At 46.5% G+C, this 22,808-nt stretch overlaps 2 protein-coding genes across 3 annotated transcripts in view; one reads left to right on the top strand and one right to left on the bottom strand.

Annotated features, from left to right (window-relative positions):
• The first annotated feature begins 18 nt into the window (after nucleotides 1-18).
• Nucleotides 19-10,332, top strand: NKIRAS1 (NFKB inhibitor interacting Ras like 1). 2 transcript variants are annotated; one of them, XM_026045518.1, is made up of 4 exons: nucleotides 19-29; nucleotides 675-794; nucleotides 7,057-7,298; nucleotides 9,963-10,332. In XM_026045518.1, exons 2-4 carry the CDS (start codon nucleotides 701-703, stop codon nucleotides 10,200-10,202), a joined length of 576 nt encoding a protein of 191 aa, XP_025901303.1. In that variant the 5' UTR covers nucleotides 19-29; nucleotides 675-700; the 3' UTR covers nucleotides 10,203-10,332. The 2 variants fall into 2 exon arrangements, with proteins under 2 accessions (XP_025901303.1, XP_025901304.1); XM_026045519.1 differs by lacking the exon at nucleotides 19-29 and adding an exon at nucleotides 523-532.
• A 3,795-nt stretch (nucleotides 10,333-14,127) lies between these two features.
• LOC112952656 (ubiquitin-conjugating enzyme E2 E1) overlaps nucleotides 14,128-22,808 on the bottom strand; it is a 42,531-nt gene continuing 33,850 nt past the window's right edge. Inside the window, exons 3-5 of the mRNA XM_026045554.1 lie at nucleotides 22,617-22,749; nucleotides 16,085-16,232; nucleotides 14,128-14,971 (exon numbers count right to left, since the gene is read on the bottom strand). Coding sequence (XP_025901339.1) covers nucleotides 14,874-14,971; nucleotides 16,085-16,232; nucleotides 22,617-22,749 — 379 coding nt within the window. The 3' untranslated portion in view covers nucleotides 14,128-14,873. The remainder of the gene's footprint in view (nucleotides 14,972-16,084; nucleotides 16,233-22,616; nucleotides 22,750-22,808) is intronic.

Raw genomic sequence — 22,808 nt, 5'->3', positions numbered from 1 at the left:
CAGCGGGCGCCGCGGGACGCCGGGCGCAGGTGCGCGGGGCGGGCGCGGGAGGGGGCGGGAGAGCTGGCGGCGCCGGGGCCGGGGGCAGCCGGCGGCGGGGGGAGGAGGGCGCATTAACCAAAAACGCTTAAAAAAAATCCGTTAAGAAATTGTTGAGAAATCTATTTAAAAAAGAGATTTTATTTTCTTAAAAGAAATTCATAAGAGAGGAAAAAATTATTCCCCCCCAAAATTGTAAAATTAAACTCTAAAACTTTATTTGTTTGTTTGTTTATATTTGCATTTATAGTATTAGCGTATTAGTTATATTTTTATTTTTTATTTAAGTCTTCATTTGAAAAAAAAAAGGGATTTGGAGTTTCTTTTTAGGATATTTCTTAAATACAACCACTGAGGCCCCCGGGGAGCGGTGCCGGGGGGCGCGCGGGCTGCATGGGGCCCYCCGGAGACCTCCCCGCCGCGGAGCCGATCCCGGCGCTGCAGATGGGCAGCGAGCCGCCGTGCAGGGGGACGTGCCGGGCTGGGAGCGCAGGTCGGGAACGCGGGTTGGGAACGCGGGTCGGGAGCGCGGGTCGGGAATGCGGGTCGGGAGCGCGGGTGGGTGCCGAGGGCCCCGGCCGCGGCGTCGGTGTCACTTGGGGCTGCGTGCGCTCCTCAYGCCTGCGTCTGCACAGGACTCGCCGTCGCCCGCCGCGCCGCCATGGGCAAGGGCTACAAGGTGGTGTTGTGCGGAGCGGCGTCCGTGGGGAAAACGGCCATCCTGGAGCAGCTGCTCTACGGGAAGCACGCCGTCGGTGAGGAGCCCCGCGGCCCCGCAGCACGGGAACGTGGTTCAGTTCTGACCCAGGCTCACACATCACAGGAATACGGTTCGGTTCCCTGGGCAGCCCCCASGGCCCTCGTCCCTGGTTTGTCCGTGGTCAGGGGTGCCCCGGGAAGGAGCTGTTTTCTCCGTGTCCCCTGTCCTGAAGTACCTGAATGTTTAAAAAGAAAAAGAAAATGGAAAAAGCAGACGACCCGTTTGCTGCCTGTTTATGTAAGAAGTGCCTTGTTCCCTGAAAGATGCTCTAGAGGCCTGAAAAATAAGTAGACTTGGCGAGATAAGTGGAGAGACTGTTTAGACTTTTGCTTAGGCTTCTTAAAACTTTATTCTGCTTAGTTTTGGCTGATATTTAAGGAAAGTGCTGGGGAAAAGAACAGCTCTGCTTGCRTTTCCCTGTTCTTCTCGGAAGTGTRAGGGCTCCCTAYGAAACCCTCCCATGGAAAGCAGCTGGAGAYGGGAGCAGGGGACGCCCGAGACTCGCTGAAGTCTCAAGAAGCCAAGTCTCAAGAAGCTCGMTCAAGAAGGAAAACGAGGGCAAAGCCGCTTGTGCCCCCGTGTTGCCACTTGACTTTGCCCTCAGGGCAAGGGCAGCCCCGGTTCGGCCTGACACGGGGTGGCCCTAGGACTGACACAGGGGCTTTTCCAGAGGGTGCCCAGGCAGGGGACTAGCATCTTTTGTTGCGGGTGGTTTATTAAGTGTAGGGTGAGTTTGGGGATAAATATTAGAATTCCTGGAGTTGTGCTTTGCAAGTGCTGTTCCCTTAACGTGAGCGGATGGGAGGAATTTGCTGGCAGCACGATACTGATCTGTGTGATCTGTGATACCGTTGTTTAGAGGGAGGATTTCCTCAAGTGTTGTAGCAACATCTGTTTTCAGCATCTTATCGCGACCTGCGCACGTTGCCTCGTGCGGCATTTGGGGCACGTCAGCGGGCGGGTTGCAAAACGGGCACGCACGGGATTTTTCCTTTGCTGCTAACCTGCCTCTCATCTACGCTGACCTAAACGGCTGTCCAAGCAGCATGAGCAAGACCAGGTTGCTTAAACCTCCTGCCTCTCGTGGCTTCCTGCCCCCCTGCTCCCTGGAGCTGAGGCAGGGCGGCCGTTCGGGAGCTGCCGATTGGGGCTATTTCTGGAAGCAGCCAGCTCCACAATTACATAACGTCGCGGAGACTCACTGACATAACCGGGAGAGGCCTCGTGTTGGTGCCTGAGCTCTGACTGTGCCTTTATCACTTCTTAATGCTCCGCTCCTGCGCAGTGATTGTGCAACAGACATTCCCCACACACCCCTCTTTTTCCTGCAAAACTCCAATTTCCTTTGCTGTGGCTCTGCTGCCATTTTTCAGAGTTAATAGCAGGGGAGGGAGCAGAGATGAGGTGAAAGAGGGAGAGGAAGAAGGTAGCCTCCCATTGCTTTGTTTTGTCAAACTTAACTCCTAACTAGGAGGGTTGGCACACACGTCAAGTAGTAAAGTCGTGACCAGAGTACGGGGTGGGCTAGTACAGAGCCGCCGCAGCCCTAGGGAGCAAACAGCCAGTGCCTGGCTCCTCTGAATCTTGCTGCACATTTTGGGGAGAAGCTGGATGTGGTGTTTGGGAGAAGCTGGATATGGTGTTTCTGGCAGTCCTGCCCCTCCTCTAGGGTCACCTTCCTCATGGCACCTTCCTCTGCRTGTGGGCTGTGCCGGTAGGAGGTACCTGGAAGCATGAATGAGTGAAAAAGATCTCCAGGGGATCCTCGGCTATTGCTCCAACTGTTACAGAGCTGCAGAAGCAGGACCCCAACAGGAGGGTCTTTGACTCTTACAYGGCAGCAACAGCTTGAGAACTGGCAACTGCTCCATTGTTTCTCAGCCCCTCCAGTGCCCAAATCTGCTGCTGGGGTCACTGCTGCAGCCCTGGCCCCTTCACATTTAAAGGGCGCTCACTAAATCCTGAGCCGCGTTTCCTGACGCTTGTRAGCTCCGCAGAGCTGACACGCACGTCCTGTCCTGCTGCTGGCCTCCTCGGCAGGAGGCGGCACGGACTCGCGTGTTTGCTGGGTCTGCTCGGAGCAGCGAGCAAGGCAGCTCTGCAGGTGCCGCGAGTGGGACACAAGCTGCTCGGAAACCCGTGCTTCCTCACTGGCTGCTCCTCGGGAGCAGCTCTCCGCTGGCGCGGGGCTGCAGAGCAGACACAGGATCACAGAATCACAGAATCCTACAATGCTTAAGGTTGGAAGGGACCTCAGAGGTCATCCAGTCCAACCCCCCTACACACGCAAGGTCACCTAGAGCACGTGGCACAGGGCTGCGTCCAAGTGGGTTTAAAAGATCTCCAGAGAAGGAGACTCCACAAGCTCTCCGGGCAGCCTGTTCCAGGGCTCTGTCACCCTCACTGTTAAGAATTTTTTCCTTAAGTTCCTGTGGAACTTTTGGTGCTTCAAAAGCACCAAAATCCCCCACCACATTTTTGGGATGCGGTGGCTGCTGAGCCAGGCATGGCACATCTCCATTCTTGTCACCATCGCTAGCCCTTTGCGGTGACTAGAGGAGCATCTGAATTCGGTTGCAGGCTGGAAGAACAGAGTCCAGTGTCATCCTCCAAGATGTCTAATACGTTGGAGTCTCCTCCTGGTACTAAGTCAGCAGGAATCTCTGTCAGTGCTCATGTGCCTCCTGTTGACTTTTCTGTAAGAGGGAGTGGTGGCACAACTGTTATCAGGGAAGTGATTATGTGTCCTTGGAGGTTTCATGCTGCTATATAAAGCCCTCAGCTCAGGAGCTCATGCTCCTAGCCACGTGCTTGGTAGTGGTGCTGTGGACCTGGAGGTGCTGCTTATGTGTGGGTGTGGGGTTTTTTTTTATATTGTTATTTCCCCTTAGAAAAATCTGCAGTTTCTTTCTCCTTGCCTTTTCATGGATAAAGGTCCTGAGTGTGGCAGTTGCTTACGTGGTCAGCAGTTTTGCAAAGGCACCAAGTTTGCTTGAGGTCAAAGAGGAAAAATTGCTAGAGAGGAAAATACTAGCTCTTCCCCTAAAAAAGCAGCGTGTTAACAACAAAGGATGGCATTTGTGTTTAGGCCAGGCTCTAAAACCAGGAGAGGGGTGGCTTGCTGTGGGGCCCTGTGCTGTGAGACGAGAGGGCAAGAAGATGCGAGGCTGGTCAGAGCCTCTCAGAGCAACGTATGTATTGCACGGCAGCCTGTCTGGCGCAGCTGGGAAGGGAATCAAACAAAACCTGAATGGAGGTGTTTGAAACGGGTGTAGATTCATCCCTGAGTCATGTGGGGCCAGTATTGCCAGGGGTTGGATCAAGTGGTTGTTAAAGCTTGCACACGTGTGTGTGGCCTTCTGCTGCAAGGGACTATCCCTTTTTTTGTGGCTTTAGTGTTTCAGTTGTTCAAATCCTCCGCCTTCTGTGAYACTCCTAAAGAAGGAAAAGCCTTTTCTTTATTTTTCTTTTTTTCCTCCTTGCTTCTGCAACAAGTCCTTGACTGTCTTGATTGTCTTGGAAGCTAGTGAAGTGGGAAGAAGTGGGAAGCTTGTCCCAGTGGTGGCCTGAGCTCTCTTGAGCTGATGATGGAGTTGCTGGATTACCCTTGACGTGGGACATGTCTATAAAGACCATAGGCTTTTTTTCCTAATCAGTACCTCTGCTCAGTGATGGCTCGGAGAGGAGAGGAGTTGAATAGATGTCATTTAGTCTCAGTTTGAGAGATTTGGAGTTTTGGCTGAAAGACTGACAGCTCCAAATATGCAGAGGCTAATTAACCAAAATCATGCATTCTTAGGTCTTGCTTTTTTTGGACCTACTTCCTGACAGAGCCATCCTCAGCTTTCTATTTTAAAAATTAATGAAAATGGAGATGACTTCATGCAGCCAAGGTGGCAGATGTGGCTGCTAGTTGGTGGGACARTCACTTGGTCTAGTAGGTGTCTAAATTTCTAAGCTTCTGTTAAGGCCTGTCCATGATTTCTCTCAATGAGGAATCCTCTGATACCACAGAGTGGCTGCCGTTGGAAGGGAGATCATCTAGTCCACCCCCCTGCTCAAGCAGGTTCTGCTAAAGAATATTGCCCATATCCAGGATAGAGACTCCTCAGCCTCTTTAAGCAACCACTATGTCCTCCCTTGATCTAAGTAAGCAAAGGCTGTTGCCCTACACTTATACAATGTGAGAAACAGCAAATTGTGGGAGCTCTTTGCTAAATTCCTGCAGGGGAGGGAGGAAGGATTCTCTAAGAGTGAGAACTTCTAAAGCACCCAAGGAGAAACAGGATTGGTACTGTGTTTATGTTTATGTTTATGGATGACTTGGGAATTTTTGCAACTCCATCTAGTTTAAATTTTTCCTTTATTTTGGTATCTGCAGTAGCTTGCCTAGCTTGCCTGGGGTAGTCATCAGCACACTGAGCCCTCCACGCACCCGGCCTTTGTTTTGTTCTCACTGGGAAGTCACCAGAGGTTGAAGCATCAGCCAAGTTCTGCTTGAGGCTTCCCTTGCAGGTCCTCTGAGGCAGCAGTTGGTAACACAGACAGACACTTTTCTGCCTCTCCTGAGACGACTTCTGAGAAGGGATGTAAGGTGCAACATAATTAATTGCTTTTCAAAAAGTAAGCCTAGATATTCTTGGTTCATTCCTGTTTGCCAGAGTAATACTTACTCATGCTTGATACTTTCTTGRCTTGTCCATATGGAGAAGTAAAGCAAAACAAGAAAAAAATCTAAAGAAAAGACTCTATTTACCTAGTAGTTTGGTCTTTGGAAGTGTCCCTGTAACATGCTCCMCAACCACACACAATGTGTTTGTGCTTCCCCTTTTTTACCTTTCTGTTTTGCCCTTCTGCTGTTGGTTTTGCTCTCTCATGTTAACGTGGCTATATTTGGAAGCAAGATAAATGAGTTTGCTGCAAACCTATTAAGAGTTTGATCTACAAAGAATGCACAGAGAGGAGCAAAGAGAACAGCTTGTGCCACTTTYCTGCAGAGGAATGTTGCCTACATCATGGGAAACGATGAGCGTGGGTGGAATTCTTCAGCTTGTTTGTCAATGTGAAGTATTTTGAATAGTGTCGTTGAATACAGAAAAACCTTATTTTCACAATCTAGATAATCCCCGGTGTTTTCTTAAACAAAGCCCTAACATGGTCCCTTTTGGGCAGACAAAGAGAATAAAGCAGTGCTCATCAGCAGCCCCACAGCAGCAACCAGTCCGTGTTCGCAGGAGGGCAGCGGGGGCAAAACCGTGGCTGCAGAGCACTCGTTTGAGAGCTGAAAGCCACTCTGAAAGTGACCCCGCTGCTCTGTAGATACTTTGCTGGGGCCTGTAACCCTATCTGCTCGCATCCAGGGTGACCGTGAAGCTAAGCTGGTCCACATGTTTTCAGATTTGGCTTGGAAAAGTCGTTTTAATTAGTTCAAAGTAAGCTACCTTGAATTACCTCACATTTACCAGGGGGAGAGGAAGGAAGAGGAGCCAATATGAAGATAGTTACCATGGAGCAGGTGATATATAATGAAAGCTTGTTACCTTGTGCATGTTCTTACCCTGCAGTAAATGAGCTTGCTCCTATTAGCAAATCTGAGTCATTTTAAATCCCTAAGGGATGGAAAAAGCTCACTCTGTGTTCGAGTAAATATAGCATGCACCTTTGCTTGCATGCAAACATCTCYTCCTTACTGGCTCCATTTCACTTGTTGCTTAGTTGTGCCACCACCGCACACATTCGGTTCCAGAATGATTCCGTTGGCTCCTGCTTCTGCAGTGTGATCCAGCTCATCGGGAAGAAAAGGAGTAGGCTCGAGATGTTAGTACTTGACTCGCTGGTGTTCCTTGGCTGGTCCTCCAGAAGCGTATGTTTGGGCAGGCCCATTTGCAGAACATCTGGCACAGAACGGGTACACTGCACAGGGCGGTTGGGATTTGGGAAACCCRGGGGAAGAGCTCTGTATCCCATCCCATCCTCAATTTACATGTCGTATGGATTAATTTTACAGGCATAACCATATACACATGTATTAGCTGGATGTATTTAAAYGGTGCCACTGCTGTAACTAACCCGCATAGTGGTCTACAAGTACAGTCTATCAGTGGGGGTGACGGCCAAGAGGGAATCCAGGTCAAGTCACCCTGGCACAATACGCACGGAAAGCTATTTTACCGTGCAAAGATTTACAGCAGGGCGAGTAATTCCTGTGGTGCTGCTGTGGTTACGCTGGTTGAACCTTCCTGCTTGCTTTAAAACAGGCTTAGAAGAGGGTGCCACGATGGAAGATGTGTATTTGGCTTCGGTGGAAACGGACCGCGGCGTGAAGGAGCAGCTGCGGCTTTATGACACGAGGGGTCTGCAGGAAGGCGTAGAGTTGCCCAAACACTATTTCTCTGTGGCTGATGGCTTTGTGCTCGTGTACGCTGTGACCAGCCTCGAAGCCTTCCAAAGGGTAGAACTGCTCAAAAGAGAGATCGACGTCTTTAGAGACAAAAAGGAGGTAAACGCACGATGCCTCTGCTGCCTGGCTTATTTGTATAGCAGCAATAGGAAGTAAGGTAGCAAAGAGTGAATTTTGTAAAACTTGCATACAAAGGAAAACAAATTTGCCCACAGCCTTGGGCAATCCAACAAAAGAAAACTCTCACGTGCTGGGGAAGCCTAATTCACATGCCATGYAAGTCATGCAAAAGAATGCGTGTGTGGTTTCTGATTCCTCCCTTACTTCCTCCAGTTCAGCTAAAATTCAAATAGCTGAACGCACGAGTCAGGACACTTACGACTAATAAAACATATGGTCCGCAGCGGTGCAGTTCATATGTTTTTGTAGATATTGTACATGGGAAGTCAAGTGCACTGAATAACCTAACGAAGGGCATTATCTTTGTTTGTTTTGCATTCACGTCCTCGATGGCTTACAAACTGCTCTAATTGACAGTGGGTCTCCCAGACATTAGTCAATTGGCAAGGCGGCTTTAATGTATTTTAACAACCATATTGAATCAATTCAATTGTGTGAAATGACTGCTCTATTTTCCCTTAGAAAGCAGCTAGTGTTTTCAGCTGACAGTGTTCCAGCTTAGCTAAACAAATATAACTTGCATGTGGCATTACCATTATGTTTTTTTGTACAATATCTTTATAGTCTCTAGTAGTCTTCTCTGCTAAATGTCTTTAGATTACAGATCTCCAAATGTCTGTTTTATGCTCTTTAAAAAAGGGGGGGGAAAAAAGAGTGCACGAGGAATTAACTGGATGGCAGTAAGGCGAGGCCTGCTGAGGTGTAACTTGCTTAGTCCTCACTGCACAGGGAGRGCAGGCTCCTGGTCGGGCAGAACAGCCTCACACGCCGTCACGGCAGAGCTGTGCTAGCCAGAAGGGCCCGCGGGAGCTGCCGCCCGTCACRTAAATCAGGGTGGCCTGAGTCCGTCGTAGCTACCCTGCAGGGCAAGGAAAAGCGGACAAGCAGGAAGGTTTTCCCAGGTGCCGAGCAAGGGCCCTGGCTTGCTRCGTTAGGGCATGTTCTAACGCAGAGAGACAGTGACAGCGCCAGCAGGACGTGTGTCCCCGCTCGTGTGCGCTGCCTGCCTCCCTGCGCTCATTCCTCCTTTAGAAAACTGCCGGTTTTCCCATCCCTTGTGAGAACTGAGAGAAAACTGCCGTGTTCTTGACTGCGAATGATGTGGTGGAAATAGGGRTGCTCACAATAAACTACATAAAAGTAGTTCCATCGCGGAGATTTCCACCCCGTATAAAACAAGCTTTGAAGTGAGTAGAAGGTGAGACGAGGAGTTCTCAGCTCGTATCATGGCCTGGGCTCTGCTCTATTTTTCCTTAACAGAATTGAGGCTCTGTCTGCACACAGGGTGGTGCCTCTGAGCTGGCAAAGCCTCCCCTTGCAGAGTGCCACAGTCCTGTGCTGCTCGGCAGATGACAAAAAGCACTGATGGCTGGTTCCTCTCCTGCCTGGGGCAGTTCTCACCTTAAACTTGGCCAGATCTTTCACACACACAGACAGAACTTAACCATAGGTAAAATTCAGTTAGAGCATGTGGTTTAAGTGCCCATGAGGGTTTCAAATTCTTCCAAAGCCTTTGCAAAGGGAGAAACCATCCAAATGCCATGTGCTGCTATGGAAAAGGAAAGGAAGCTTCAAACCTTACAGGAACAGGACAAACCTTTCTAGCTTGAAAGAAGCAGGAGACATCCCAGAGTTAGYTTGATGAACAGGAAACTTCTCCAAAGCAGAAAACAAAAATGCAGCAGGGGAGGACACTTTCACTAGGCCTTTGTCAAACTACCACAGAGTGCACAGATGAGGGCAACATCTAACGAAGGACCTGTGCGTATCAGTATTAGTAYTGATACCCCTAACAACTGATACTGTTATTTTCTTTGGAAAATGGTTAACTCAAAGTAAGCATGAACAGTAGCTTAAGTGGTCAGCTCTACATTCTGGCTTCCTAGGAAGTTCTGGGCAGGCTTTGGAGTTCAGCTCTGCCGCACCGTCTTGGCGATACAGGAGTCATGCAGTTAATCCTCACAGCCAAGGGAACGACTTGGCCRAGCTGTCCTGCCCGAGCTGGGTACCTGGCTGCTCCCGGCACCAGGGCCCTGGTGCTTTCCTCTCCTGTTCAGGGACAGAGGATGGGCAGTTTGGTCCCTCTGGTGGCTAATCCTGCCTACAGGAACTGTTCCAACCGCCTAGGAGGGGACAGGGCGCTGCTGCAGCCTGGCAGGGTTGCCTGATGCTGTCTGCGCACGGGGATTGGCTTTATTTATACTGCAGCCTGGGTGCACCCCATGTCCATCTGGATCTCACGCTCCYGCCCTTTGCTTATTGCAGCTCAGTAACAAAGTAAATGGGAAAGCAGACTGTTTCCCTTCTGCTGCTGGGGGTATGGTTTCCCTTGGAGTGATGTGGGGGAGGGGGTGGAAGGGGGGGATCCCACCTGTSCTGTCCTTAAAGTCTTCTCCCACTTTGCCAGCAGATGATGCTGATTAGAATCCCATGCCCTGCTCTCCTGAAATACACCCTGCTTACCTCGTGCCAGTGCTAAGTTAAAGAACAGGTCTGAATGGTGTTRCTATATGCCTGCTGTCTAAAAGCACTGCATGCAGAGGGTGCTTTTTGTGTAAAGCTCATCCTTTTCCTTGTTTGTAGGTAACTGTTATCGTCTTGGGAAACAAAACTGACCTCCTGGAGCAAAGACAAGTGGAAACAGAAGCAGCACAGCAATGGGCAAGGGCTGAGAAAGTGAGACTGTGGGAAGTGACTGTGACCGATCGTAAAACGCTGCTTGAGCCATTCACCTTCCTAGCTAGCAAACTCTCCCAGTCCCAGAACAAATCAACATTTCCCTTGCCTGGAAGGAAAAGCAAAGGGAATAACTGTGATAACTGAGCCACCTTGATGTTGTCTGCAGCTGCTAAGGTCACAGCTTTAGCCCCTGCTCTCCCATTTGCTTCTCACAGTTTCACCTGAAGCAATAATCTCATCCAGCAATAAAATCAGCAAGCGCATGGCATAGAGGTACCCTTCCTTTTGGGGGGCTTGGCTTGAAAACCACTGATGATCACAGTCTTAAATATACCTCATAACAGCAGTTGCCTTGCGACACTGATTACAAGGGGAGGCAGAAGAGAGGCAGGGTCTTTAGCAAGGGCTTGAATTCCCTGGGTCCATCCGTGTTGCGGGACAAATCACCCGGCTTGTGACTAAGTAACCTCCCAGCAAGCCTGCACATCTGCAGCCTCTAGTCACAAACAGCACTGGCTTCAATAAAATATTGACGTGGGAGAACGTGTGTTTGAAATGGCAGCAGTTCTTTTACCTTTGCCTTAAACGGGGCCACCGCTGGTCACAGTGGTTTTTGGAGCTACAGGAGACTGGGGTCAGGACGTTGTAGTTGGAGATGGAGAAGGTAAAACCACCAGCGGATTTAACCTCTGCTAGTTTCGGGGAGGGGGGATCGGAGAGGAAATGGGACAACAAAACAGAGAAGCACCTTGTGGGARACCCCAGAACAAATCTACCTTGCCAGGAAGGTTATCAGCAAAGTCTGGCAAATAGGGCTTTCAATTTGGGAATTTATTTGTTCAAATCAGAAAAGCTCTCAGGGCACTCACTAATTGAACTGCAACCTGAAGGACAACATAGCTGTATGTGGTTTTGTTCCAGCACGTCCAGTACAAATCAGTCACATGGACATAGGTGATAATTTTACCAAGAAATTATATGGAACAACGTTGTAAGCAGGAGGCTCCGCAGCGGCRCGCGCAGTGTGTTACGTAACCCTGCTCCGAAGCCGCAGCCAGCCGCTGAGTGCCGAGCTGGAGGCCCRGTGGCAATGGGGACAAAGCCCGGGGCTGCTCTGAGAGGGCACTAGTGCTGCAGGAGGCTCTTCTGGGCACATCCCTGSAGAAACGCCCAGAAATACTTGTACAAATCTCTTGGTCTAATCAATGCCATGCTGTCCAGCAGCATGAGCACACCATGCTGCGCTCGCTTCTCCACATGGGAGAATCTGTGATGCAGGAATTTGCTGTCCCATGTCAGCCTGTCAGTGCCCAAGGCCAGGTCAAATACAAGAGGGCAGAATGAGTCCAAAAGGTAACGAGAGTGGGAGAGAAAGACAGACACACACCAGGTTTAGCACCCTAACGCACTGATGCTCACTTCTCTGTAACTGAAGATATGAATGGGAGAGTGGTAGTGAACTGAAGTACTCAGTTCTGTAATTTTCCACAAAATTAAGGTTTTTTTGAAAAAGCATTGAGAATTTAATTGTGAGTCAGCAAAACCACAATGTTTGCACTGTCATATCATAACTGCTAATAGTGTGTTTAATGAGCACAATTAAGCTGTGTRCTTATAACACTGCTCTTCCTGAACCCTGACAAATCCTGTCAGCATTACTAATGTCAGAGCAACAGTACAATTCACTAGGAATTAAGCAAGAATTCCTACCTTTATAACAGAGGCAGACGCAACTGTTGATGTGCCTTGCTCAATACAGTTTGGATTGCTGTGGCCACAGAGCAAGATAAGAGAGCAATTACGAGTGAGGCAGCTCCTGTAGCGCTCTGCAAGAAGTATCATCACTCCCGTTGCGACAGGGCAGCCGAGTCAGCGCTGCAGCCCGGCCGCCCCAGCCCGGCGGCCCCGGCAGTGCCGGGGAGCAGCGCTCCCTCCTCACTCCTTCCCTTCCCAACACAAGGGCTGTGCATGGAGCCCGCTCCCAGCCAGCGGCCTCTGCCTGCATGCTGATGGAGCAGGGGGGCTTCGGTGACAGAGGTTCATCGCCCTCTCGCTGTCACTTCTCACCAAGGAGCTGCTGAGGCTCCCTCTTGTTCAGCCCAGAACTCTCCTTCAAGAAGCGAATCGCTCAGCTTTGGCACAGCCAAAACCACCCAAGACCTCTTATGAYCACACACTGGTGCTGAGGCTGACCCTTGAGCCATGGGGGCCTAGCTTGAGAGGGGAAGCCAGCCAGGGGAATTTCACACACTGTGGGGATGGAGGAGATGGAGATGACTGGTTCCTGTCCAGTCCTGCTCCCCACAGACCCAGTGCCAATCGCCCTGACAAGACTGGGCTCCATACACTTCGCTGATGGAACCGGGGGGAGCCCCATCACATGAGATCAGGTGGTCCAGAAACACATGGGACTTGACAATGACCTAGGAAAGGCAAGAGAAAAAGGGCTCTCCTAGGGTGGCTAAGACCACATTTCCAGACAGGTTACRTAAAGTCAAATACACAGTCTTCTTTTTGGACAAGCTAATTTCTAAGAGCCTTTGGGGCATTCACATAAATAATGCCCCCCTGCACTGTTTTCCCTCAAAAGCTTATTCTGCAGCTTTTTAAGCACTCATATCAATTGCCTTTTCTGACTACTGTAGCATTTCAAAGACAAATGATGAAAATGATAGTTTTTACTCTGCTTGCACTGAGTCAAAGTGAAACCCTCTAGTACAGTTTCACATAAGGTTAATAATAAATGAAGTACAACTGTATGATCTGGTGGCTTAAGGGCAGGACATATATTTTGTTTTTTTACAGTTCCACAGACTCAAAATCTGTCCTAGGTCATAGAGATCACTTACCTACTGCACAGCTAGACAGTCACAGGTGATGGAGAAGGATTACTGAAAGCGGAAAAATAAAACAGTAAATTCAACCCTCCTTCTCCAATCCCCTTACACTTCTGTCCTGCTCCTTTCCCCTGCCAGGTGCAACAGTCAGTTTGGCTCGTGCTGGCAATACAAAGCAAGAAGCAGACTAAAATCTACTGAGATTAAGCCATTTACATGCTCAAACAGTAAAGGGGAGAAAGCAATGAATTTAAGCGAGTCCCTCACCACAGACACTCCTACTGTGATGCAGTATTATGCCATTAATTTTCTTAGGCTGAGCCAGACAGCTGAGGGAGCTCATACACCAAAACACAGTGTGTGTCAAAAAGGCATCTCAGCAGACACAGCCAATGTACCACTACCTACCAACACCTAGCACGGGAAGGGCATCTGTCACTAGCAAGTTATTTTGAACCAAACTGCAGCTGATCTATATATCGACAGGGAGGAAATTATATAAATCAGCTGAACATGGATTTTTATTTTTAAGTACTGAAATAAATCTCAAAGAACAAGCACTGAGATGTATGGTAGAACATGAAGTACCTGCCATGGGAAAATGAGTCTTTATTTCCTGCTATTACCTTAAGGGAGTGGCCCAAAATACCATATTCACAACTAGCTGCTGTTGCTCCATACTTCAATGCAAACAGTGTATCTCTAGGAGATGATCTTTGCAGCTAGCTGAAGGATCTACAGATTYAGCCTCCTTCTAGATGTCTCCTGCTAGCTAAGCCAGGACTCTCTCTTCTTCCCACTGGGAACAACGGACTCCATCAGAAAACCAGTCTCTTCTTCCCCTTGAACATTGTCCTTCTAAATCTCTTGCATTTTTCTATTTGTGCTTTTTTTCAGCAGTCCTAAAAAGCCAAAACTATGAAAAATGTAACTGAAAAAAATAACCAGCAAGGACTGCCCTAGGCAACCTCTTCACGGGCCATGTGGGCCTGTCCAATGCCAATAAGGAGCAGAAAAACCTTACCTTACCTTGCTTGTCTAGAAACATCTCCCAAAATAGAAGCAGTCACGGCACTCACCTGCTGAACTCCCCTGTCTTCGCCCTTACTTGTATTACAATCCTTGAAGTGTTGTTGGAGACACTATTGTAGCAAAATGACAAAGCACAGCACTAAGCAGAAGTCTTTTTTTTTTCTTTTTTTTTTAAACATCTTTTTATTAGCACAGTAACAAATGCAGATTTAAGTAGCCCACAACATACAACCAATCCACTGAGTGACTCCTATTCCACGCCTTACAGTTAAACAGCTTAAGGTATTTCACTACAGGTTGCCGTAAGTCCTGATTAAAACCTTTATTCTTTTCACAAAGAAAGATTGGCTTATAAAATAATACATTAACTACTTCTCATTTCATATATGAGGCCATATATCCACTTTGCCATATCACAGATCATGAGATGACAGTCTTTAAAAAGGATTTGTTAAATACCAATGTGCCCTCCATAGGGGAAAACAATCCCAACATCTTTTTACAAAAAATCCAACCCAAAACAAAATAAAATCCCCAAACGAAAAACAAACTAAAAAAACCCCAAAAACAGTGTGTAGAGTCTTGAAAGGACTTTTACATAAATGTCAACATATGTACCTGTACAAAATTAAGCTGTTTTAATCTTACTGCAAGCAAACCGAAAACCAGAAAAGTCTAAGTTTACATTCTTCTTGGTACTACATGTGAGCTAATATTGCTGAACTAATTACAGTCTTAAAATATGCTATTCCCAATTCTAGCTGTCTACTGTAGCAAGATACCTTAAGTTACAACAACAAAATCTTAGGAAATAAAAGACTGAATAAAATCTGTTATAGAAATACCCTACTCTTTACCAGCACCCTCCCTCCTCCCACCCCTTCAAAATCATAAGCAGCTCTTTCCATCACAGACGAATAATGCAAGAGTTTGACAAAACTCCAACTTAAGTAGCATATCTTTTGGTCCATTGCCTGGCCATTCTGTCATGCTCTGCTCTGTTAGTCATATACTGAGTGGCAATACTTCCAACCAGGGGGTCAGCTGAAAACAGAAAAATATACAGCTTATTTCAGGCAAGTGGTGAATAAAAACTTTAAAAATGTGAAGTGTGAGTTTAATACTCACAAAGCCACAGTACACCACAGAATACCAGCATATTTAGATTGTTGGGTCTTCATCAGTGTGGGGGTATTTATAGCACCATATTAACCTATTACTTAATATGGAAGCAAATATGAACTAAAGTTTAATAAACTTAAAAGATAACAATAGTCATATTTTGTATTACTGAAAGATTTTACCAGTTTATGTGTTTCAGGTTTATTTTACCTTTTCTAAAACTGCTTGGGATATACTTACTGCTAAGTATATTTGTATCAACAGAAGGCAAACTTCTAGGAAAGATTAGATCACCCACAGAAAGGTTTTATTTTTCTAACACTCCTTTTTTTTTTTTTTTTTTTTAGGAAAGATTAGATCACCCACAGAAAGGTTTTATTTTTCTAACACTCCTTTTTTTTTTTCCTTCTCTAAACACATTATATGACCTATCTGACATTTCTCTCGTCTTTTATAGATACCAATACATAAACTGTAAAATTGACTTTGTAAGGAAAGACTCATTTCCCTTAACCGGTATGGATAGGTAGGGTAAGGAGGTGTGGTGATGATGAGTTTCGGTACCTGCATTTAAGTAGATGGTGTATTTAAAAAGATAGAAGAAAATAGCTAATCCACTAGTTTTCAGAACTCAGTGTCTATCTTTTATAGATTCTATCTGCTACCAAATTAGCACGGTTTTGCACTCGAGAGGATAGTAGGACTCTTTCTCCTCTCCTTCCCAACCCTGATTTTGGATTTTTAATTTTCAGGGCGGRGGGGAACTGCTGCCTTCCCCACAGTTCAGCCCATGCACAGATGAACCCGGGGGCAGGCAGGGACATTCAACCCTCTCTAGTCCCTCATGAGCTGCCCCAGGGACAGAAATGTGCTTTGCTASAGGCCAGAGCTATGCGAGCTGCAGTCAGCAGGATGAGATGAGGGTCAAGTTATTTAAACGCCAAGCACRGTTGTGTGCGTATACATATTTTATATATATATAATATATATATAAATAACCTTACAGGCAGCTTCATCACTGCACAGGGCACTCACCTGGGTTGCAGTCTGTGAGAAGGGAGCAGATGGAGAGGAGAACTTTAGAAATAGTTAATGCTGGACTCCAGTTGTCTTTTAAAATGTCCAGGCAGATGACGCCTTGGCTGTTAATATTACAGTGGTAGATTCTCGTCCGAAACGTGACCTACAAGAAAYGGTTTAGATGCTGCATGAGACGGAGGGCTAGTGGTTCGGGCACGACAGGGTGATAAACAACATCAGTTACGGACGGCAAATTTTTACTYTACTTTATTTTTAAGATGACGACCCTGGGGCGGCCGCCGCAACGCGTCCCGCCGCCTCAGGCAGCGCGGGCTCCCCGGGGCGCTGCCGCCCCCTGGCGGCCGTTGGCGAGGCGGCCGCGGCGGCCCTTTAACAGCCCCTGCGGAGGCGACATCTTGGGTCGCGCCGCGCCGGGCTTGCGCTTTGCTCACAGCCCCTCCATCGCTACCCCGAGTCTCTATTCTCTTCTACTCTGCAGCCTCCATGTCTGGCCTGCACGTGGCACCTCAGGGTGCCTCTCCTCAGCACCCTTAAAATCCCTCAGAATTAGCAAATCGCTGGGAGAGGGGGGGAGAATGGCGGACCTGTCSTTTTCTCCTCTCCTTGGCCTTGAGGCAATTTTACCAAAAAAAAGCACCAAGCCTTTTAAATCTCTAGCTATAGCACCAGTGTTGAGGAGGGGTTTGGTACATAGCCCATACACTAGGCATGGCAAGACAGGGGCCATGTTAACTTCACCAAGTCCACCAGATTAAGGTTAATATGCTAAAGTTAACTGTATGTTTATCGTAACTAAGAGATAAGTACTCTCAATGCCTTCCCAAGTTGTCAAATCGCTGTATTTTACCATGAGGGCCCCAGATCCCACACAGAAATAATTACCTAGGAATTTCAGCTTGCATTAAAGAGAAGTTTCTAGCTGATAATTCCAGGGTAAAATATAAAGATATGACTCAAGTACAGCACAAAGCCAGAGGCAAATAAGAACCACCTTCCTTTTAGYTAAAATAAATAAAAATCTCACAAGTGTGCAGCTAAAAGTACTGCTTCCAGCCCTCCTGAATACACCACAGTTGCGTTAATACACAGCCACCCTACTGACGCTACTAAAGGTCACATTACAGTTTTTGCTTTTAAAGAAAAGGAAACTGAAATTTAGAGCTTAAGTGATTTATCAAAAGCCTCAGAATGAATCAGTGCTGTCTCAGCATGTCTAAGCAAAGAGTCATAAATGACACATTTACAATCTCACTGCCAAACCATGGCCAAGGTCCCAAGTTTGGGTGCTTATAGTCGCTCTGAAAGCCATTTTTTTTTCTAGGTTATGACTTTCTGCTCACAGCAGCAAAGACATCTGATGTGTTAATACCATCCACCAACATTTTTTTTCTCCTCAGATTCCCAATTGTTTATGAAAACCTTTGGATACACCATGGTACTTAGAAGTGACAAGAGCTGCAAATCCCAAGTGCTCTGCATAGAGAGGGATCTATTGGATTTTACTGTTTTCAAATTTGGGAGGTGTGAATGAACTGGGCAACTTGCCACATAAGTTTTCYGAAGGGGAAACAAAACCATGACAACACTGTTTTCAGAACAATGTGACCTGTAGAAAGGCCTTATCCCGGCTCCCTTGATGAACAGTGAAAACACATTTGGCGGAACTTGCATGAATTAGGATTATCTACATGAATAAAGGTTGTAGGGTTCATGCCCTAAATCCTCAGAATTTGTCAGCTATCCACACCCACAATTTTTATTGTCTGTTTATAGGTCACAGGGGTATTTGCGAAACACACATTTGGTAAGCGTGTGGTATGACAAGAACACACTAGTGTTTTCCCCTGAGATTAGACCAGCCCACACATAAAACTTGCCAGTCAACCCTCTTTCCCCCCCTTCTTTCTGATGCAAAAACGTTGGCTGTGACCCTCCCTCTTGCAGGCCCTAGGAGCAGATGTGGGATGGGGTGGGGTTACATGGCTACAAAACTGCAGCGCCTCTTGTTTTCCGTGTAGTGCATCTCCACGTTTCCAAGAACGCTCGCCATGTACAGAGCACTGCAGCTATTTTTGGTCTCACAACTGCAGTTACTTGTCACACAGGAGACACCCACACAACACACTTGGGGAGACTTCCCACTTTGCTCCTTGTAAAATGCTTTAGTTTTAGTTTAAAATGAAAAACAAAAGGCAAAAAAAAAAAAAAAAAACCCTGCATTTTTTTCCACATCATGGGTGGCAAGAGCATAATGTCTGAGAGAGACCASAGATGCACCCCCTGCATTTTTGCAGGGAAGAGAGAACCTCAGAACAGGTAGAAAACAAACCAAAACAAAAAACAGGATGTTTCCTAGCTCAAATTATCCCCACAGGGAAGCGCAGCRGGGGCTCTACAGCCACATGGGACCCACACACCCCAGCCTGCACGGAGGGCTGACCTGGCTCCATGTTACCTGCCCTAACCCACACTGTTTACTCCAAGGCGGAAGAGAAGTTTGTGGCACTTACAACTGCTGGCAATGGCTTTGCCTCTGCTTCCCAAGCAGCCTCAATCCAGCCCACTGCTTGCTCAGTATTTCTCTATTTGACCTACAGCTTTGGTCTCTTTCCAAGAAGGCTTCTAACTGTAGGTGAGGTAATAATTTTAACAGATTAAACACTTCCAGAAGGGGAAGCGTGGAGTATTTCCAAGTTGATACAATAAGTACCAAATTAACAGACAGGTCAAGAGGTCTAACTTGAGCACAACAGTTAAATACTCGCTATCTGAGAAAGCGATCTCTTTAGACAGTATCCTAGTCCAATGGACTAATAACTTACAAGGCACAAATCATATTCGTCTCTGTGAATCAGATTTCCATTATTATTTAGAGAAAGAGAAGAAAGAGAGAAGAAATAAGACTTCCTTATACATGCAGAAGAGCCTGGAGAAACCTTAAGGGTTTTGCCATGGCACCAAAACTGTTTTTCTCCAGTTAGAGGAGCTCTGCCTACTGAAAGCACTGCAGGAAAGCTGTGAATTTGTTTTCACTTAAGCAGCAAGCCGGAGCTGGGATGGTGTCAGACACATGCAGCCCAGCTGTTTGCCATTTACAATTTTTGCTGATGGCACAAAAGCCAGCAGCGCAGAGAACCCAGTGGAACTTGGAAAGGAGGAGGAATTACAGGGCCACTTACAAACAAACAAGCAGTGTTTAGAGTAAATGCTCATTATACATTATAGGGGGGGGAAAAAAAGAGCAAAGCAGATTCAGATCAAAACCAGGAGAAACTGAGATACTTAGAAAGCAGCACAGCCTATTCAGGGTCAAGAGACTATTGTGTGGAATAGCAGAAAAGTAGAGTGGAACTGAGCAATCCTTTGGGAACGTCTCACCTGAGATCACATTAATGCTGTAACTACACAAAGTTAAGCACAGCTGTCGAGAAGACACAAGGAAGCTAATCTCAACCTTACCCTGAAGTGACAGTGTAGGTTAATTTACACAACCAGCAAAATAGGAAAGGGGGGAAGGAAGTGGTTAGAGGTTATTAATATGTATGATAAAAGCGCACACCCAGTCAACCCAAGCTACTGTTTTCACCTTGGTAAATGGTGACCAAAAAACCAAACTATAAAGCACCATGTGGGAAAACATTCATTGTAGTAGTATGAAACAATAGCAGTCATCCTGAGGGCCAAATGCTGAGCTCTTAAATTCCCATTATACTTGTTTATTGGATACTCCTGAACATGGGCCCACCCAGCATATGCCTGTCTCAATAGCTATTTGAAACATAAAAGCAAAAMCAGAACTCATTAAATAGACTGGGGAGGGGGGAAGAGAGAACAGATTAACACTAGCATTGTCCAAGTGCTGTATGAAGTGCTCAGGGAATGCAAAAGGTCTCCACTRTACTCCCTCTTTGTCCTAAATATCTATCTGACCCCTTTTCAGATTTCTCCCACTGAAGCCCCCTGTATTGTCTGCTATATTTCAAAGTCAAATTTTAAGATTTCTCACTTTTCCATGCTTAGAGTAGTGCAGGTTGACAAACTACACTTTSTATTTGCAGACAGAAAAATTGAGGCATTGGTGGAACAGCCCACAAACTTTGKGCACAAGCAAATCAACGTGAGGACAGCCCTGCTGAAGGCAGCTGTCCTTTTCACCCTTCCAGGAGGCAGTCATTGTCACTGACAGGCATGCAGATGCCAGCGCTGCGGCAACACCTTCCCCCAAAACGTTGCTCTAACATATCCACTGAGGTATTAACTCTCATTTGGAGCCAGCACCAGTCCGCAAAGCCCGGGCCTGCGCATCGTCACCACGCGCTGCTAACAGGATGCTCGACAACAGCGTTTGTCAGCAGTGGCTGAACTGCAGCACCTCCTCGCACGCGGCCTCCTACGGACCTGGCAGCCAGCCCCCAGGACCAGTTTCAGCTCTTCCTCTCCCTGTCTACCCCCCTTTTCCTTTTAAGAAGCAAAGTCCTTTACTGACATTTCATTTTCAAGCTAGGAAGTTTGTTCCACTAGAGGCACTTTACCATGGGGCAGCCAAACGTAAGATTGTCCTAACAGTTACAGAGGACTCAGTGGAGGCACTAGAGATTTCTTCCTCTCTGAAGGTTTGCTGAGGAAGATACAGCAAAAATGAGTCCTTTCACTCTAGTCAGTTTAATCTTTTCTGAGGCCAAGGTTTTCAAAATTCCTTTTAACCATTTTGCTACTCTAATGTTTATCATCAGCACGATACACTGACATCTGAACTGGCCATTTTTCACTTCTTGCCCTAAAATATAGGAAAGCCAGGGCAATCACATTAGTCCTGCTACTTCCAAACCATCCRCAAATAATATTTACCAGCCAGAGCAAGCAGTTGGACAACATGAAATCAACAAATTAGTGGGAAGAAAGTAGGAGCAAGCGTTAGGTTAATACAGTAATTATATTTTCCACACTAATACAAGGGAAGGTGTTAACACAGGAGCCATCATAACAGAGTCTTTGGTTTTCAGCAAGGAAAAGGTTCTTCATTTGGAACCCAAAGGGCACAAGCAGCACAGGTGGGTGGTGTTAGATCACTGCTGTGTTTTCTCCTACATCCCATCTCTGTGYGACTGAAGCAATACATATTTTATTCACACAGGTATGTGTGGTTTGTAAATCAGCTTAGATGCTGCTAGATGAAAGACTCCATTTAAATGCAACTGTGCTACAGTGCAGTGAACCTTCACCAAACTAGTTTTCTGAGGCCTTAATATGTGGTGCTTTTTTTTTTTTTTTTTTTTAAATTCAGTGCGTCTCAGGCTGGGAGAAGGTTTAGATCCAAAGATAGGGCAAAGAGATCCCAGGCAGAGGCTCAGAAGAGAAAGCAGATCGTAAGTGCCTGTAGCGTGGGAAGGAAAAACGTGGCATAGCTATCTGTGAAACAGTTACCCAGTGCTTCTTATGCTAGCTAATTACTAACAAAATAAAGTATTTGGGACTCAATTGAAATTCTAATCCAAGACACAGAGGCAGCACCATCCACACAGCCACAGAGCCTCCCAAAGAGGGATGGGCAGGTGTCGGCAGGAAACCCCTACAGCTGTCTCAAAGGACACAATTCTTCCCATGAATCAGAGCCGTAAAGTTTAGGAGGGAATTTAATGTCCTGATGCTACCCCCCCAAAAAAAAAAGTTACATAGACAAGAACAATTCAACAGTTTGCTTCATTTAGGAGCCTTTGTCTTAATTCACCTGCTATGACCAGTGGGCAGTGTCTTCACTAAAAGGCACTGGTAGCCTGGACTGTGGCAGGAAGCTTTTTATACTCCACACTACACAAATGTCTTTGAAGACACTGCAGTCATTGGTGCCCATCTTAGCAGTGTGGCTGCTTTTGAGCAGCAAGTTCAATTAAAGCAAGTTAAGCAAGAATGCTTTCAGATGCAAGGCAAACACGAAACCTGTGTGCACCCACCTCTTCTGTTAACAAACACTTCCTTTGACCACAAACGTGAACCACAGGACGACATTCACTTGCCCTGGTATTTGTCTTGTAGCATTAGAATACAACAAAGTAATATAAAAGTTTCAAAAATATTACACAACTACAGAAAAAGATCGCTACTGCCCAAGCGAACAATGCAAGTGCTCAGAAAACCAAAACCTAAGTTCCAATTTAGTGGCCAAAGCACATAAAAAATTCTACACTTTATTTCTTTCTCTAATCAATCAGGTAATATTGTTCCCTCTCCCTCCCTCCTCAAGTTTGTTTATTTTTCAGTTTCTCAGTCCTGTCCTGATGCCTGTACTAACTGCATAGGCTCTCTTAAACCAAAACAGGGAAAAGAAAATGAGCTCTAAAATAGGGATCAAATGGACTGGAAACGCAATTAACATTAGCTAAGAGAAACCAATGTAGTGTCTGAAATGAGCTTAAACTCGTTCTTAAAGCAGAAGGGCTTTCAATGGGCTGCATCCCATTAACACTGCTTGCGACTAAATGTTGTGCTGTGCATTTGTAACCTAAGATATCAGCTACTGGTCTCTTACCTTTGGAGGCTTGAAAGGATATTCTGGTGTAAATGTGATGTCAAGGAAGAAAACACCTCCTTCATAGACTGAGCCTGGAGGACCTAGAATGGTTGATCTCCATTCATAGATGTTATCACCTTTGGGGCCAGCGCTAAGAGATTAAAAAAAAAAAATAGTTAGGAATATTACCACAGTTTGAATAAATATAAC

This window comes from Nothoprocta perdicaria, unplaced genomic scaffold (assembly GCF_003342845.1).
Source record: "Nothoprocta perdicaria isolate Ctin4 unplaced genomic scaffold, notPer1 scaffold_40, whole genome shotgun sequence".
Classification (NCBI taxonomy): Eukaryota; Metazoa; Chordata; class Aves; order Tinamiformes; family Tinamidae; genus Nothoprocta; species Nothoprocta perdicaria.
The sequence above is the reverse complement of the archived record's forward strand: the minus strand, read 5'-3'. Positions and strand labels throughout refer to the sequence as shown.